Source organism: Garra rufa, chromosome 16 (assembly GCF_049309525.1).
Source record: "Garra rufa chromosome 16, GarRuf1.0, whole genome shotgun sequence".
Lineage (NCBI taxonomy): Eukaryota > Metazoa > Chordata > Actinopteri > Cypriniformes > Cyprinidae > Garra > Garra rufa.
The window spans coordinates 39,241,746-39,257,977 of record NC_133376.1 but is presented as its reverse complement, the minus strand read 5'-3'; the positions used below and the strand labels follow the sequence as shown (position 1 = coordinate 39,257,977).

General features: G+C 41.1%; 1 protein-coding gene across 1 annotated transcript in view; it reads right to left on the bottom strand.

Moving 5' to 3' along the window:
* The window catches only part of slit3 (slit homolog 3 (Drosophila)), a 219,498-nt gene that overhangs the window by 81,022 nt on the left and 122,244 nt on the right, over nucleotides 1-16,232 (bottom strand). The window contains exons 6-9 of the mRNA XM_073820423.1: nucleotides 12,818-12,889; nucleotides 4,555-4,626; nucleotides 2,503-2,666; nucleotides 625-769 (exon numbers count right to left, since the gene is read on the bottom strand). Of these exons, the coding sequence (XP_073676524.1) occupies nucleotides 625-769; nucleotides 2,503-2,666; nucleotides 4,555-4,626; nucleotides 12,818-12,889 (453 nt within the window). The remainder of the gene's footprint in view (nucleotides 1-624; nucleotides 770-2,502; nucleotides 2,667-4,554; nucleotides 4,627-12,817; nucleotides 12,890-16,232) is intronic.

The window sequence follows — 16,232 nt, the reverse complement described above, 5'->3', positions numbered from 1 at the left end:
AATCTGAGGGTTTAAAGTTGTCAAAATAAAGTCCTTAGCAATGCATAATATTAATCAAAAATTAAGTTTTGATATATTTATGGTAGTAAATTTACAAAATATCTTCATGGAACATGATCTTTACTTAATATCCTAATGATTTTTGGCAAAGAAAAATTGATAATTTTGACTATTGTTGGCCATTGTTACAAATATACCCATGTGACTTATGACTGGTTTTGTGGTCCAGGGTCACATATACATAGTAATTACAAGGTCAACCATTTCACATCATATCACAGACAACTTAAGCAGTCCTGCTTGAATCTCCTGATAAAACATCGGCTTTCCTGGACATTAGACGGGGCTCACTATAACCTATAATTTTGATCCTTGACTGGTTGTCTAATTACCTAAACCGCGCAGACAGGATGGTAGACCTCCAGCGGCACTGAGCAAGATCTATCTGCAACTGCGGCACACCGTTAACGCACTCGCTAATGAGGCTGCTACACCGCACTGCTAATGGCCTTTGTTACATGACAGGTGGAAGAAGGCTGACAATATCAGTGGAAAGCGCTTATCACACAGGCAGATTTTACACAAACAGAGAAGGGAAATGAATTTGAGGAGCGGAATCCATACATTTCCACGATTCCTTCAGGCAGGTTGGCAGGAATCTCCGTCAGGCCTTTTTTACGGCAGTCGATGATGTTGCTGTTGCAGGTGCAGGCGGCAGGGCAGATGGCCGCCTGGGGAGCGCATGACCTTGGCTCCGTCTGAACAGGACCTGGGGAGGAGGAAAAGATGGAAAAAAAAAACGATCAAGAAAAGCAAGAAAGAAAGCAAATAGAGAAAAATATGAATGTGAATGGATAACATTCCTTCTGATAGTAGTTGTAACTGTCATGTAACTTCCATTCAGAAGTGTGAAAATTAATATTAGTTAATAACAGAGCGACTGAAGACGGGAGAAAATAGCTTTTAATACAGTACATAATCAGCAAGAACAGACTCCCTGTTGTTTTATTGTCTAGCTTTGCAGCTTAATTAAGAAACGCTTTTTCTTGCAGCGTGTTTTGTGTTTGTGTTGGAGTATATTCATCAGTTGATTAATCAGAGGGGGAGGAAAAGGGGCTTAATTAACAAGAGCTGAACGTGAACTTTTTCACCAATGAAACCCAAAGGTCCATTAAGAAACAGAATGTATGGAGGGCTTTATAAAACAACACAATGAAAAGGCCCTCTGTGTTTACTTGTAATGGCCAACATCTGCAAATTAATTAATTGCTAATTTGAAAAAAGACAAGCAGGGCATAGATGGGTAAAAAAAAACAAAAAACATATATTTTAATAGAGAAAATTATGTATAGAGCTTTAAGATTTTTTCACTGTGAAATATTCTCATGACACACACAGCTTCAACATTTCTCACACTATATCACGGTTTATTTGATATTGTTTAGAAAACGGTAATACAATTTGACAAGAACTCTGTGTCAGAACTAATTCATCTTGATAATGTCAGATAACTTTGATAAAAAGGTATGTAATGGATTACAATCAACCAAAAATTCAGACAACTGTTAGTATGACAATATTTACACAACTATCAATACTTTGTTGACCAATTACCAAGCAATGCATAATTTTGTCTTGTTGTCTGTGGTGTAAAACGGTGGCATTAGCAATTAAAGAAAAATTAAGAATATTTTGAATATTTTGTATGAAGAATTTTTGGGTATAATATGTCACAGTTTACTTTACTTTGCTATTCTCACTTACATAAATGAACTGGAGTGTCCTGCACCCACTAGTAAATAAATAAAAATATTCAAAAATTATGTCTGCTGTCTGAATTTTTGATTTGACTGTATATTTAAAAACTAACATTTTTTTCAATACTGTAATGTTAGGGGAAAAAAGAAAGAATGAACGAATAAATGTGACCCTGGACCACAAAACCAGTCATAAGGGTCAGTTTTTTCGAAATTTAGATTTATACATCATCTGAAAGCTGAATAAATAAGCCTTCCATTGATTAATGGGATAGGACAATATTTGGCTGAGATACAACTATTTGACAATCTAGAATCTGAGGGTTCAAAAAAATCTAAATAATAAGTAAATCACCTTTAAAGATGTCCAAAGGAAGTTCTTAGCAATGCATGCTACTAATCAAAAATTAAGTTTTGACAGTAGGAAATTTACAAAATACATGAATGGAACATGAGCTCTACTTAATATTTTTCTTTAATGCCAACAATTTTTGGCATAAAAGAAAAATCGATAATTTTGACTCATACAATGTTTTGTTGGCAGTTGCTACAAATATACCAGTTCTACTTAATTAAATATCAAATGCAAATAAATACATAAAGAAATAAATAAAAGCTTAATTTTCTCGCAAAATATGCTAAATGTACTTTATAATAATATCCATATAATTATATAATTTTACTCGTTTTGTTAATAGACAGGAGAAAGACCATTCTGACATGGAAAGTGAACACTGTGCCATACCTGTGCAGACAAATTCTCTCTTTTGAACATCAGGGACATTAAGACCTCTCATATGGGCGGGGGCCATGCACTGTGTGAACGGGGCCAACCCTCTCCTCTGCCGCAGCCAATCGGAGAGCCAGGACAGGTGGCAGTCGCAGTGCAGGTTGTTGGAGTGCAGGCGACTGGAGAGAGAGAAAGAGAGAGAGAGAATAATGAGGGACAGATAGTGAGACAGTATCGGATAAAGGTCAGAGGAGGATTGTGCGTCTAGCATGAATGCTGGAGTGGATGATCCCTGAGAAATGTCGGGAAACAGAGCTCTTTGAAAGCAAAATCAGAGAAGCAATGTTTACCACACACTCTATGTCACATTCCATCTGTCATATGGCATTTAAATGCAAAGGAGGGAGGAAATCGCTGGCGAGATCAAGTAAATATTCATAGGGAGAATCTCTATAAAGCTTCGGTAATGCAGAGCCGGAATAACACATCTGAATTAGTGACAACACCAGTGTATTGTATGGATGATAGTAGCATCTCCACAGTAAATCCCCAGAGCGTGCATCCTCATTTCATCAAGGTCTTCAACAAAATGGCACAATTCCCAATAACACCCTTAATATAAATCTCTCAAGGGCCATTACACGAAGGGTACGAGAGACACAGTTCAAAGAAAAAAGTGGTGTCAGCGAATCAAAAGGCGCAGCTATACCTGTCTGTAAATGAAATAACAGGCCGAATCCAGTTAGGCGGACAAAACCGGCCATTGACAATTTCAGCAGGGGGCGACGGTTTTAATAGAGCTTTTCCCATTACAAATCCAGTAGCTGGCCCCCTGTCTTTGCGGATTAATTACAGATGAGTGGGATTACAAAGATGGATGACATGGGGAGAAGAAGCCTCGGCTGCATCAGGTGCGCATGGGATGAGCCGAGGACGGGCACAATGGGCAGCGCCACGTGCGCACACACCCTATCGACCGAGATACACAGAAAATGACTACTTGTCTAACGGTGGGAGTGCTTTTCATTTGTCTGAGTTATTGAATGGCAAGCGTCATGGGGTGATATCATTTGATCTAATTGAATGCACAAAGATAGTACGTCTGTAGAAGGGCAGAAGAGGTGGGGGGAAAGGTGAGGCCAACTGGACTATTTCATCAGGAACCTGGAGCCGAACCACCATCCTACTAAATGGATTACCAGCATCTCTAAACATTTGATTTAATAAGTTGTTTTTACGAGCGACAAATTCAATACAGATATATCAGGGATATTAGAGACAGAAAATTCAATCCAAAGGAACTGGGTAGCAACCAAAGCCTCGCTGTGGATAATTCAATACTGCCCAGGGAGCAACGCGCCTGGCCATCCGAGCATCAGCAAATTCAATCCCGCATGAGGGGGCTGGCCTGTCTGATGGGCTGACTGATGGGAGGGAGGCCAGACTGCTCGGCTGTGGAGCTCGAGCCGTGGATGACTCCGAGCGCGGGCTCCTGGGAGAGCGCCGTGACGGAAAGAGGAGGAGAGATAGATGGAAAAAGAAATGACTGATTGAAGGAGGAAGCTCCGAACATGTGCACCAGGGTCACAATAACCCTAAAGTCTTGTGTTTCAGATGGAGAGTCACATTCCCAGAAGCCCCAAAATCAAACTAGCGCTTACTCTTGACATATTTCTTTATTTATCCGTCTATTAGAGCCAAAGAACGACCACACTCGAATAATAACAAAAACATCTCTGAGTCCTGTTAATATCGCAGGTCAGCCACAGATTGGAACGATTCGGATGATGTTTGGGGACTGTGTAATTATTTATATCAATTGTGGTTTGGGTCTGACAGCGCATCTGTGTAAGTAAACCATCTCAACATCTTCAACTAAGACAATGTCTGCTGCACAAACAGACCACAGCTCTTGTAACTGGCATGGCGTCACCACAGAGCTTGGAAGGGGGCTCTAGCCAGGCTGCAAATCCTCTCGAAAAGAGTGAAGATTTAGTATTAACGTCACTAAATGTAGATATATGAATGTTTGATTGTATAGTGGACAAGAAACTCCTCAGTACTTACAGCGTGCGCAGCTTGGGCATGTGGTTGAAGCTTGACAGCGGGATGAGGGTGATGTTGTTGTTGTTGAGAGTGCTAGAAGGAAAAGAAGAGAGAACAAATGTTAGAGATGATAATAAAAAACATAACTTTTTTTAATAAGAGTAGTGCCTGTTATGGTCTGCAAACAAATGATATCATCGATGATGTGCACACTTGTAATTATGGATGGCAGAGCTCTCTGCTTCCTGTTATACCAGCCAGAGTTCTGATTAGTGCTACTTAGCTGACCTAATCTTGTAATCAATCCGTCCCACCCCATAACCCCCGAACCTATCACACACATTTGCAGAACGGAAGCACACTGCCTTCTGTACCTCCACCTCTTGGAAAAAGGTCTGGAATTTCTCAATTTGGGATTTTAATGGTTCCTGCTTGGTGAGGAAAAACTGCTGAATCTCTCCGACTTTGCCAACTCAGTTTACAGCTTGGGTTTGGGGTCTGAGTGTTCCTTCTAATGAAAGGTTTAACAACAACCCGTTTTCCTCCAGTGGTCCCTCGAGTACAGTGCATCCATGATTTACATTTATTTATTTATTGGGAACTGAACCCATGACCTTGCGTCATGCAGTACTGTTTGAGTTACAGGAAGACAAACAGTGCCATAGATTTTGGTATTAATCTCAAAGCCTACCGACTGATACGAACAGCTGCTGGTCTTGCTTTTTATTCAAGGCCGGTTGATTCAGTCTCAACGCAAACAAGCTATTTACACTATTGGAGTGATCAGATTTACAATTGTGACCGATGGAAATTTCCCAGCCCAAGTCCATTTCTTGGTACTATAAAATTGCACAAATCAGAGGAAAACTAATCCCTCTAAAATATAACATTCTTGCGGGACTTTAAATGATATCCGAATATTGATTTTGGCTCGGGTCTGTGGTGGAACACTTTATTATGAGTGAGGGAAAGAAGAAAACTAAGTAAATGGAATGGAAAATTATTGTTATTCTACACATAGACACAGAGAAAATTCCACACAAATTACACACAGGGTGAAGGAATCACCCTCGCGAGGAGCTGACCAAATCCGCACCAGAAAGCGATCCTCTTGTCAAGGCCGCTGCGGCTCAGAGGTTTCATTGCTGTTCTCTGCTGCTCTATAGAGATGTAAATAGAAGAGGCTCTGGGCAAGCCTAAGGGAGGAACGCCCTGGTAAAAGCCTGTAATACCGAACCATCACCAAGGGGAAATGCAATTTGCTCAGGAAGGACTATCTCCTATCGGTGAAACCTTGGGAGCATCCTCCAAAGTTAGGTGATGCAAGCAGGAAAGAACGAGAACAAAAATGCATACAAGACTGAGAACTGAAGAGAGAACAGGATCCACAGAGAGCAGCGAACAGCTTGTGCTTGCTGTGGTAGTGCTCTCTCGCTCATTCATATTTTAGTCATCCGGTTTCCAGGATTAGAAGCTCTGAGTAAAAATAAATCTCATATAGATTTCATTCATGCAGTCATAATTTGAAAAAGCTGGAGCCGGACCGGGCGCCACAGTTACGTTAAGTCGGCTTAAACCTGACATGTTCATGCTGAGAGCGATGACCTTTGGTGTCTCGCCGGATAAACTGCACCTGTTAATATGGGTTAAGCTTTGCTACAAGAAACACTGAGCACCAGACCAAGGGTCTTAAAGAGAAGACGCCGTCTTACGCAAGACTGTCAGTCTTCCCTTTATCCAGCCCTCTGCAGTGCAGAGGGCCGCCCACTGCTGCAGCGTGGGATCTTAGCAAATACCAGCGCAGCATGAGCGGCTCTTGCGAAAGCTACTTGTGATAATTGAAGATCACCTTGAGTCTTTAATTCCTTTGTCTTCATCGGCGGCAATATTAAGTCATTCCGCCTGTGTAGCCTCGCAGTTGACCATAAATCAAAAATGTGTTAAGCGAAATCAACTGCTGCAGGGGGAAGGACCGCATCCACAGCGTCTCCTGAGAAAGTGCATCCGAGCCGAAACGAAATGAAATCAATGCCGGATCCTGACAAACACCACGCAGTACGGCTTGACTGTGTAACTTTATGATTTTATTTAAAGCTCTATTGATGCAGGCGTCAACAAAACCGGGCAGTTGTTAATTGCTCGCAACGCTTAGTCTTCAGACCGCCTCAGAGGGGCACGTTTTCTTTTTACTTTCCTTTTCTTTTCTCGGCTATGTCAAGAAAGCTTTCCCACAGTCGCAAAAAGCTCGACAGTGGGGTCTTGAGTGCTCTTAGGCTTTCTTCAGGCCCTCATTAGAGGGACTTGGAGAGGGTCTCTGGATACTTCACTCCTAAAAGACGGCCGCGTTTTCAGAGCCAGGACATTTCGAAATAAGAGAGAGGCTGTTTTGGTGGATGCAGGGGGCTGAAGGGAAACAACTGAAGTGCTCCCGGCATCTGACTTGCACAACTGAGAACTCAGAAGGCAAAGATGTGTTATTTGACATGACAGGCTTGGGGAAAGTCAATACTCTTCCTGTGAGTGTATAACTGTCTTGGTAACTGACCCTTATTCCAAATCGCTTTGGTAAGACTTGCGTTAAAATATCTATATATTTTTTGCCTTAGTCTCTGCATTTGCAAAGGGGCTTGTCAACATACGACCATTGACTTGCAAGCTCGAGCGAGCCAACATGTCTGTGATGTTGTCATGGTTCCATGGGAAACTATTATTGCCACTACAGCACAATGGTGAGTTTGCAATGCAAGCGTCCATCCGAGCAAGCATTTACAGGGCATCCCTGCGTCGGGCCCTCGAGTCAAAACAAATGAGTAAAGTGCCTCCAGATGGAGAGCAATTTCATTATGAGCGCTCAGACTCCACTTGTTGCAGTGTGATGGAATTCATGTGAGCAGGATGGAAATCTTTGCCATTGTTTTGCTTAGCATCGCAAGTTCGGCTACAGCACAAAGCCGCAATCAGATGTTTCTCCGCTAATTCAAATAAACCAAGTGAGGATAAACACAGAAATAACATGATCTGCCGTGCATAATCCCATCCATGTGGTTTGCGTCCAAGTGTAAGGGCTTATTAAAAAAATGAAACTAACTAAAGCTTTATGGCTGCATAAATCTCCTCTGAAAGGAGAGAAAGAGCTCTCCATCCCTCGATGGTGCAGAGGCAAAAAGAACAGGTACTACACCGAAAACAGACACGCTTCCACCACCATTGATGAGGCCATTATAGCGCAAATGAGGACAGATTGAATCTAAGCTGTTCCGTCGGCCTCCCTCCTCTCCCTGGCCATCCAGGAGCGAATGATTAATTGTGCGCAAGGGTCCGACTGCTGAAACGCGTGATTTCCAGCCCGCCCCCTCCCCATCTCCCCGAGCTCTGGCGTAGACCACACGAAGATAACGCAATGGGGCCATGTCTGGTGGCAAGGCAATTTCCTGTGCTTGAAAGTGCTGTTTGTGAGCTAATGACAGCTCTCTCCCCCTCCACTCCCCTAATCCATCCTCTCATTTAGCCATCAGCTTGCCCTTTCTCCCTCCGCCTGCCTGTTGTCTGTCACATAAAGACTCATCTATTGACTAAAGACAACCTTTCAATCAGGGCTTGCAGAAGTAAGACTGATTTGTCCGGTGGGAGGCCAACCCGTGTTAGAAATTAAAGATGCATGGAATATCTGATTCAAGGGAATCTGTGCTCTCGAGTTCCCAAAGCGGGACAGCCGGCACCTAGCTATCAGTCTAGAGGACAATTGTTAAATCTGAAAAGAGCTAATGTTTTTTACGGGAGCACGGGGGTTAGAAATGATTAGGATAAGGGGCGGCAAGGGCCAAGAAGAAGCAAAGCTCAGTGTTATCGTTGCCAAGAGGAACATTCAAAAGGTCTTGCTTTGAGAAAATGACATTATGAAGGTAGAAAACTGCCAAACCATAAGCCCCGAGAAGAAGAAAATTATATTTCTCAAACCTTCCAAATGAAATACACTGTATTTCATTCGTAATACATTTAGGTTTCGATCAAACGCCCTCCCTAAAACAATCCCGGGACTTCAGCGTAACCACAGAAATGTGATAGCCTTCTCCATTCAGCATTTTTCCAAATTCTTGAGTCTGATGGCATGGCATTTTGTAACCAGGATTAATAATCCTGCCTCTTCATGCTTTACACAAAAAGTGCAAACACTCTGAAGATTTGTATTTGTAACCTTAGACCACAAAACCAGTCATAAAGTCAGATTTATACATCATCTGAAAGCTGATACACAACTATTTGAAAATCTAGAATCTGAGAGTGTAAAAAATTGTCTTTAAAGTTGTCCAAATTAAGTTCTGAGCCACGCATATTACTATATTTATGGTAGGAAATGTATAAAATATCTTCATGGAACATAATCTTTACTTAATACCCTAATGATTTTTGGCATAAAAGAAAAACCAACAATTTTGACCCATACAATTGTGGTCCATGGTTACATTTCATGGCATGCTATGGTGCTACAAATGAGTCTTTTTAAATAAAACTTTGAAAACCTTGAACTTTGAAAACCTCATTAAGCAACACTCACGGTTCATAGTACATCTGTGAATTCAAAAGGAGAAGCCTTTGGCGAGGCCATAGAACGGAGTGGTGCATATTGACAAGGCCTGGTGAACCGCAAAGATGTCCCTTTGGGGCACGCTGCCCACGCTATCATGCTAAACTCACTTTAGTTCGACCAGTGAGGGCTGTGCCAAGCTGTCGAGAAAAATGTACCGCGCACACATTGACAAATGACAGCATTTGGCAGGAGGAGAGGACGGTGGTAATGTGAAAATTTGGGCTCTTCTTATCAATGCATGGTGGGGAGGAAAGTCACCTTCAAGAGATGGCACAGAAATGTCTCGGCACTTTCCCGCTCATAAAAAATGACACAGCGGGGCAAAAAATTTCACATGATTTGACATTTGATTCAGAGCCAGAATTCTCTGTACAAAAGTGGTTATAAAATATGCAGAGGCTCCAGTGGTTGCAAGAGTGCTGTGTATAGACAAAGCCGAATGGGGTACATGGGGAATTTCCAAAATGCGCTTTTTCACAAGACTAAAAATTCCCTTCTCACATTTAAACCACAATTTATAAAATAGCCCTGATGGATGATTAAAACACATTTTGAAAGAGCCAAGTGCTCAAAGACAGCAGCAAACATAAAGTGCATATATATTGTGCTTAGCATAATTTGAAACAGATTGCTTGAGACTTTCTCATTATCTCCTCATTGTGTTCTTAACACAATAAGAACATATATCAGAACAAAATATGCTTAGCATAACCCTGCTGAAAAATAAATCTGCTTGAATACATGACTAGATGGACAGTCTTCATGCTTTCTTTGGCTTTATGAAATTTTTAATGAATAACTGGCCAATCTCATGCTGAATGTACATATTTTAAAATATTGTTGTAGATTTTTGTTCTTTTTGCTGTAAGAAGTCATAGTTTAACGCTCAGAGCATGCCTTCTAAACATCCTCTTTATTTATTATTTTTACACAGCAATTTCATTCCATCTTAATTGGAAGGAAAACAATCTACATTTTTAACCTGCTTAATCAAATAAAATTTGAGTTTAAACCATATAACCAGTTCATAAATATTCAGGTTTTTTTTTACACCATATGGAACCTCATATTTGAAATTTGATTTGATTTGTCTTTGGAAATTAGAAATGAGAAGCGCTAGCAACGTTCGTAGTTATTACAAACACCAACATGAATTTCATGAATATAATAAAGATAAGGTGGCCACCTTATAATGCACAGTTCCATGGTGTCCATCTACATTTAAAGCGAGAATGGAAAGATAAAAGGGCCTGATTAGGTGTATATTTTAATAAGTGATCAGAATAAAAAAATCAGAGCGAGCACAAGCGGTTCCCAATTTAATAAATTGAAGGGGGTGCTCCATGTTAGGCATTTTTAGGTGCTCTGCAGATGGAGAACACATCAATGTGCTGCCTACCGCACTTCCTTCAGCTCATTGGGATTCAAGTCACGTCCTATGTGAGAAAATGTCCGAGATAGCTTTGAAGTCATTAGTTCAGTCATTAGCGCAGTTATGTTAAATATAAATTACAATTCATCAGCAGAAAGGGCCGATCATTAATTCTGTGTAGTTTGGCAGGCGTTAAATCACTAGCAGTCATTTAGTTGTGGAGGAGGGTTAGCCACGAACTGCTCTGTCTAATCTCCACGCTGATCTCTAAACCCGATGGAAGTGTTTAAATAGCTCCCTGCTTTGGAATTTCGTTAGTCGCTGTTTATAGTGATCACCAAAATTTTACAGTGATCACGAAACCCAACGGTGCATGATGGGAGAGGGTGCTCAAATCTCTCAATTATGTCGCAGTGCACCATCTATTTTAATAGGCCTTTAATGATCACTGAAATTAAAAGATACACTTGGCCTCTGGAGTTATGCTTAACACTCTATTGTCAAACAATGCATTTAACACAACCCCTAAATTACACCTCAAGTGTGCTCTGAATTGCAAAAACACACATTAACATCACATTTTTTTAACTCCAGATGTCAAATTATATGATCTACACTCTTAAAAATAAAGGTGCTTTAAAAGGTTCTTCACAGCGATGCCATAGAAGAACCAATTTTGGTTCCACAAAGAGCCATTCAGTCAAAGGTTCTTTAAAGAACCTTCTCTTCCTTACCTTTTTATAAACTGAAGAACCTTCTTTCACCACAAAGATGTTAAAGGTTCTTCATGAAACCATTTAGACAAAAATGTTCTTCTATGGCATCGTGAATCACCTTTATTTTTAAGAGTATACACTGAAAAAATACACATGCTTGCAATGAATTCTTATAATCCAGAGCCGTTTTAAACAAGAAAATGGTTGAAATGATGTTTACAACCACTAAACATTTCTAAAAGCATAAATGAACCTTAAAACTGAACAAGATCGCTTTCACCATCACTTTGAGTCATCTCCAAGAGATGGATCTGCCATTCAGAAAGATCAGCCTTAAGACAAAACTTAGTCTAGGCTGTAATTTAACTCGTGTTGGAAATCATACCAAGACTCGCAGCATTAACACCTGCGGCGAAATCGCTACACCTAAACCTTAATTTCGCCATCAATTACCTAGACGTGTCATATCCTCCCAAGCTGGCTCACAGCCTTAATATTCAGCCATATGTTGAATCTGCTACTGAAGAATATGGATTTAAGATGTAAGGATAAGCTTGATTACTGCACATGGGGTGATTTAGCCATGATACAGTGTCATTTGCAGACCTGTGTGTTGCAGCCTCTCCAGAGGGGTGGAGAGATGGCTCAATCAGCAGGAAAGTGATGTGTATTCATGTACCGCTGCTCTCCTCGGCTCACAGGGGTCCCAAAGGTCTTTGGCAGAATCTAGGGAGGTTCTGTATTATTAATGAAAATTGATTCCCGACTTACTCACACTTTCCTGCTCCCGAGCTCCTGTTTTATAAGGTCATTTTATGCTGTGGTCACGAGGAGAAGACGGAGGACACTAAATGAAATACGCTTCTATTTTTGCTTCTTTGATTCTACCTTAGAATGATGTAATGCCATGCTGCTGTGTCCTATGGAGCCAGGAATTAATAGAGGGGGTGGCTTGGCTCTGGGTCCCCAGTGAGCGGTGCTCATTTGGAGGATGAGTTTGGCACTTAGTGCCCTGCCAATTGGCTTGATGGAGATGCGGCGGTTAGACCCCCCTGCTTCCAGCCTCACAGCCTCACATCCTCTCCGGGACAATCCAGGGGATGCCCACGGAAACAAATCTCACTCACAAGCACATCAAATCTCTCCTCTCATATCAAAGCATTCACTATGAACTCTGACTAAACATGTTGTGCGATTAAGAATCTGGAGAGCAGGAGAAGACTTCCCAGCAGGAAGCAAAAGACAGATCTGAGCATCTTTTCAAAGTAGGAAGTGAGATTCTACAAACGTTTTAAACAGAAGACGCAGCGCTTTTAACAGCAAGGTGCACCCGGGAAAAGTCAGGACACTTTTTCTAGCGGCAACAATGCAGCACAGGATGACAAACGAGCAACTTTAGCTGTTGCACGGACGATCGCATGCTAAGCGCCGCGGTGTCAGACCCGGACGGGGTGACACCAGACTATGCGCCACAGGTTTGTAACCGTAACGCAACACAGTTTGCCCTTCAAGAGTAATCAAGGAACACACAGACAGAGTTAGAGGAAGGGACAGCAGAGGTGAAGAGAGAGGAGAGAACCCCGCAGAGGAGGCGGGAGGGGGACTTACAGTATCTCCAAATCGCGCAGGGCTCGGAAGGCTCCATCTTCGATGCAGCTGATGTGGTTGCTGTCCAGTTGCCTGCAGATGAGAGACAGAAGTCAGCGGCAGGTCTGCAGACGAGCGGGTGGGGGCTGAGGGGAGGGAGGGAGGGAGGGAGGGAGGAGGAGAGGTGGGGGCTGCGGGAGGGAGGTAGACAGACTAACACACTCACACACACACGGAGATCTCATATCTACTGTTCTCTCCTCACCGCAGTCGGGATAAAGGACCAGCTGGCTAAAAGTGGCCTGTCTGGCTATAACCTCCTCCTATCTCGTCCTCTCTCTCTCTCTCTGATGAGTGTGGGGGCAAAGAGAGGTAAGAGAGAGAGGGAGAACAGGAGGTTGGCTATAGTGCACAGCCCACCCCGTCTGTCAGTTTTCTGTAAATATTAATTGCATTTTCTCCCCCCCAGCCCACTCATCCACCTCCCTCTTCTTCTTCTCTCTCTTTTTTTTTTTGAAGTCAGAAAGGGAGTAATTTCATTACATTAGAGCAGCCAATCCATTACAAGCTTTTACCGGCTCTGTCACAGAAACAATTTCATTAAAGGAAAGGGGTTCGTAAATCAGCTGGGGTCACGAAGCTGGAAGAGCAGACGCGAGGGGCACTTCTTCCTTTTTGCTTCTTTTTCCTTTTACTTTAATTTGCAGACTTTGCCATCCGCCCCTCCTTCTCTCTTTTTTACCCCTCCCCTCTTTGAGCTCCTAAAAGAGATGGATTTGAAAGAGGCTTGAATAAAGGACAAGGAATCTAAGCGCTTTTCTTAAGTCATTTGTTCGGCAAACAGAGCTGCGGTGACATCTGACCCGTGACAGACACGGTGCCTTCGCGTCTTTAGAGACGGATAATAAAGAAGAACGGGGCATCTCTGGCGTTTCTTTTACTCTACCCCTTCTTTCTGAAAGACATGCATCTGTCTCCATAATTGCTGATGGGACGGACTGTATGGCAGCCACCCACCGCAGATGCATTAACCATCACTCTGAAAATTAAATAACCTTTATGAGAAAGAGTAAAATGTTTGTCTTTTACGATGTCTGTTTTTACATCCAAAATGTATTAAGACTGGCTTCTGTTGAGAATAAAACAGTAAGCCATAAGCCCATGCTTTGACTCCAAATTGTAGTGGAATCACTTTAATAAAATGGCAACAACAACTATATACTGTATATGACATGTCCAAAAACTTTAGCAAATGTGTCTTTATTTACACATTTTAAACACAGACACAAAACTTGCTTTATTTTGATATATGGACATTACTGAAAACTACAGTTCATTAAGAGTCAGATTTGATTCATTAACCACTTTAATCAATTCAATTCAGTAAAGGATTTGTCAAACTGATTCAAATGAGTTACTAGTCTTTATAAACAATTCATTGAAAGTATCGGTTCATTTGTTCATGAATCAGGATAGACTGGTCTGCAAAACTAAGCAGAAAGACTTTTTTTGTCATTAACTAATAGCATGCATTTTTTTATTTCACAAAGCACATATGTGACCCTGGACCACAAATTCATTCATAAGGGTAATTTTTTTGAAATTGAGATTTATACATTTATGTATCATCTAAAAGCTGAAAGAATAAATAAGCTTTCCACAGATGTATGGTTTGTTAGGATAGGGCAATATTTGGCCGGGATACGCCTCTAATAGAAATTTAGATAGAAAATCGCCTCTAAAGTTGTCCAACTGAAATTCTTAACCATGCATTATACCAATAAAAATTAAGTTTTCATATATTTATGGTAAGAAATTTACAAAATATCTTGAATGTAACATGATCTTTACTTAATATCCTATGATTTGTGGCATAAAAGATCATTTTGACCCATACAATCTATTTTTAGCTGTTTCTACAAACAGGTTTTGTGGTCCAGGGTCAAATATTTTAATGTAAATGCTTTAAAAAATGACTTTTTAGCATTTAAAATGTAGTGCCTTGAACTATTATTTATACATTTACATTTAAGCATTTGGCAGATGCATTTATCTAAAGCAACTAACATTGCATTCAATCAGTTCATGCATTCCTTGGGAACTGAACCCATTGCCTTGGCATTGCTAGTGCAATGCTACAGCTTGAGCTATAGAAATGCATTATCTACAAACCCTCCCAACAAAACGTGGTCCAAAATCCTCAGTTAATTTGTTAATAATCATCTCAATATAAAAAACTCCATGACAAGTAATGCAATTAATTTGCCAAACAGCAGGTGATATTGAACACTTGGCACATTATATTTAGAATTTGAACATAGCTCATCCAATCATATTTCAGATTCATAACTCTGTATTTGAACGTGGAGTCGATCTCTAGTGGACGTCATTGTAATCGTGCGCAAGAGACTTTAACAATGATAAAACTGAGTATAGTCAAGGGCGAATAGCTGTCTTGAATGTACATATGTGAGCGTGTGTGAATATCTGCGTGTTTGGTGATTGTTTGGAGAGGTGGGACATGGTAGTGGTGGGTAATGAAAGTCCCAGTTTTAATTTCCCTGCTCTAATTACATTGGCCTTTAATCATCTCAGTCATGAGCCGTATTGGCACTTTAGAGCTCCCGTCCTGCCAGTGTCCCATCTGGAGTGAACGAGAGAAAGAAACAGATATGGGTCTTCCTTCCCTTCACTAGACTATTAATCTGTCAGAGTCAGTGATGCTAACCAGCAGCCGTATGGCCGTATTTCATTCACGCTCGATAGCTAACACAGCAAATGACTCAGAACTGACCGTCAGTACAGCCAGGATGATGCTTGATCAGAGCTGCAAAATATGAATCTCGCACTCAGTCTATAGTCGTAACAGATATACAGTATGTGACCTTTCATGGCCGCCAAATCAAGTGTGGTTTGAGGATATGTGTCCGTGTCACAACACTGATGCCTCGCATCTTTTCGTCTCTTTTGGTTGTTTCACTTGTATTCATCTCATCTCATTCAGTCTCTTTTCCTTTTCTAGTCTCATCTGACTTTGTGTCTCAGATTTTTTTCTTTCTGTCTTGTCTCACTTCTTCTCAAGTCATTTTGTCTCTGGTAGCCTCTCTCTTCTCTCATCTCAATTTGTATCTTCGCCTCTAGTATTGTCTCATTTTTGTCTCTTCTCATCTCTGCTCGCTTCTCATCTTCTAGTTTAATTTCTTATTATCCCTTCGTCCACATCTCATATAATGTAGTCTCTTCTTTTCTCTTCCTCTCTTCATTTTTATTTCACCTCACCTCATCTAATTCAATCTATTCTTTTCTTTTCAACTCATCGCACCTAAACTCATCTATTTTAGTCTCTTCTCATCTACTCGTCTTGTCTCACTTCTTTTCATATCTCCCATATCTTCCCTTTATTCAGTCTTATTTTATTCTTCATTATATCTTTTCA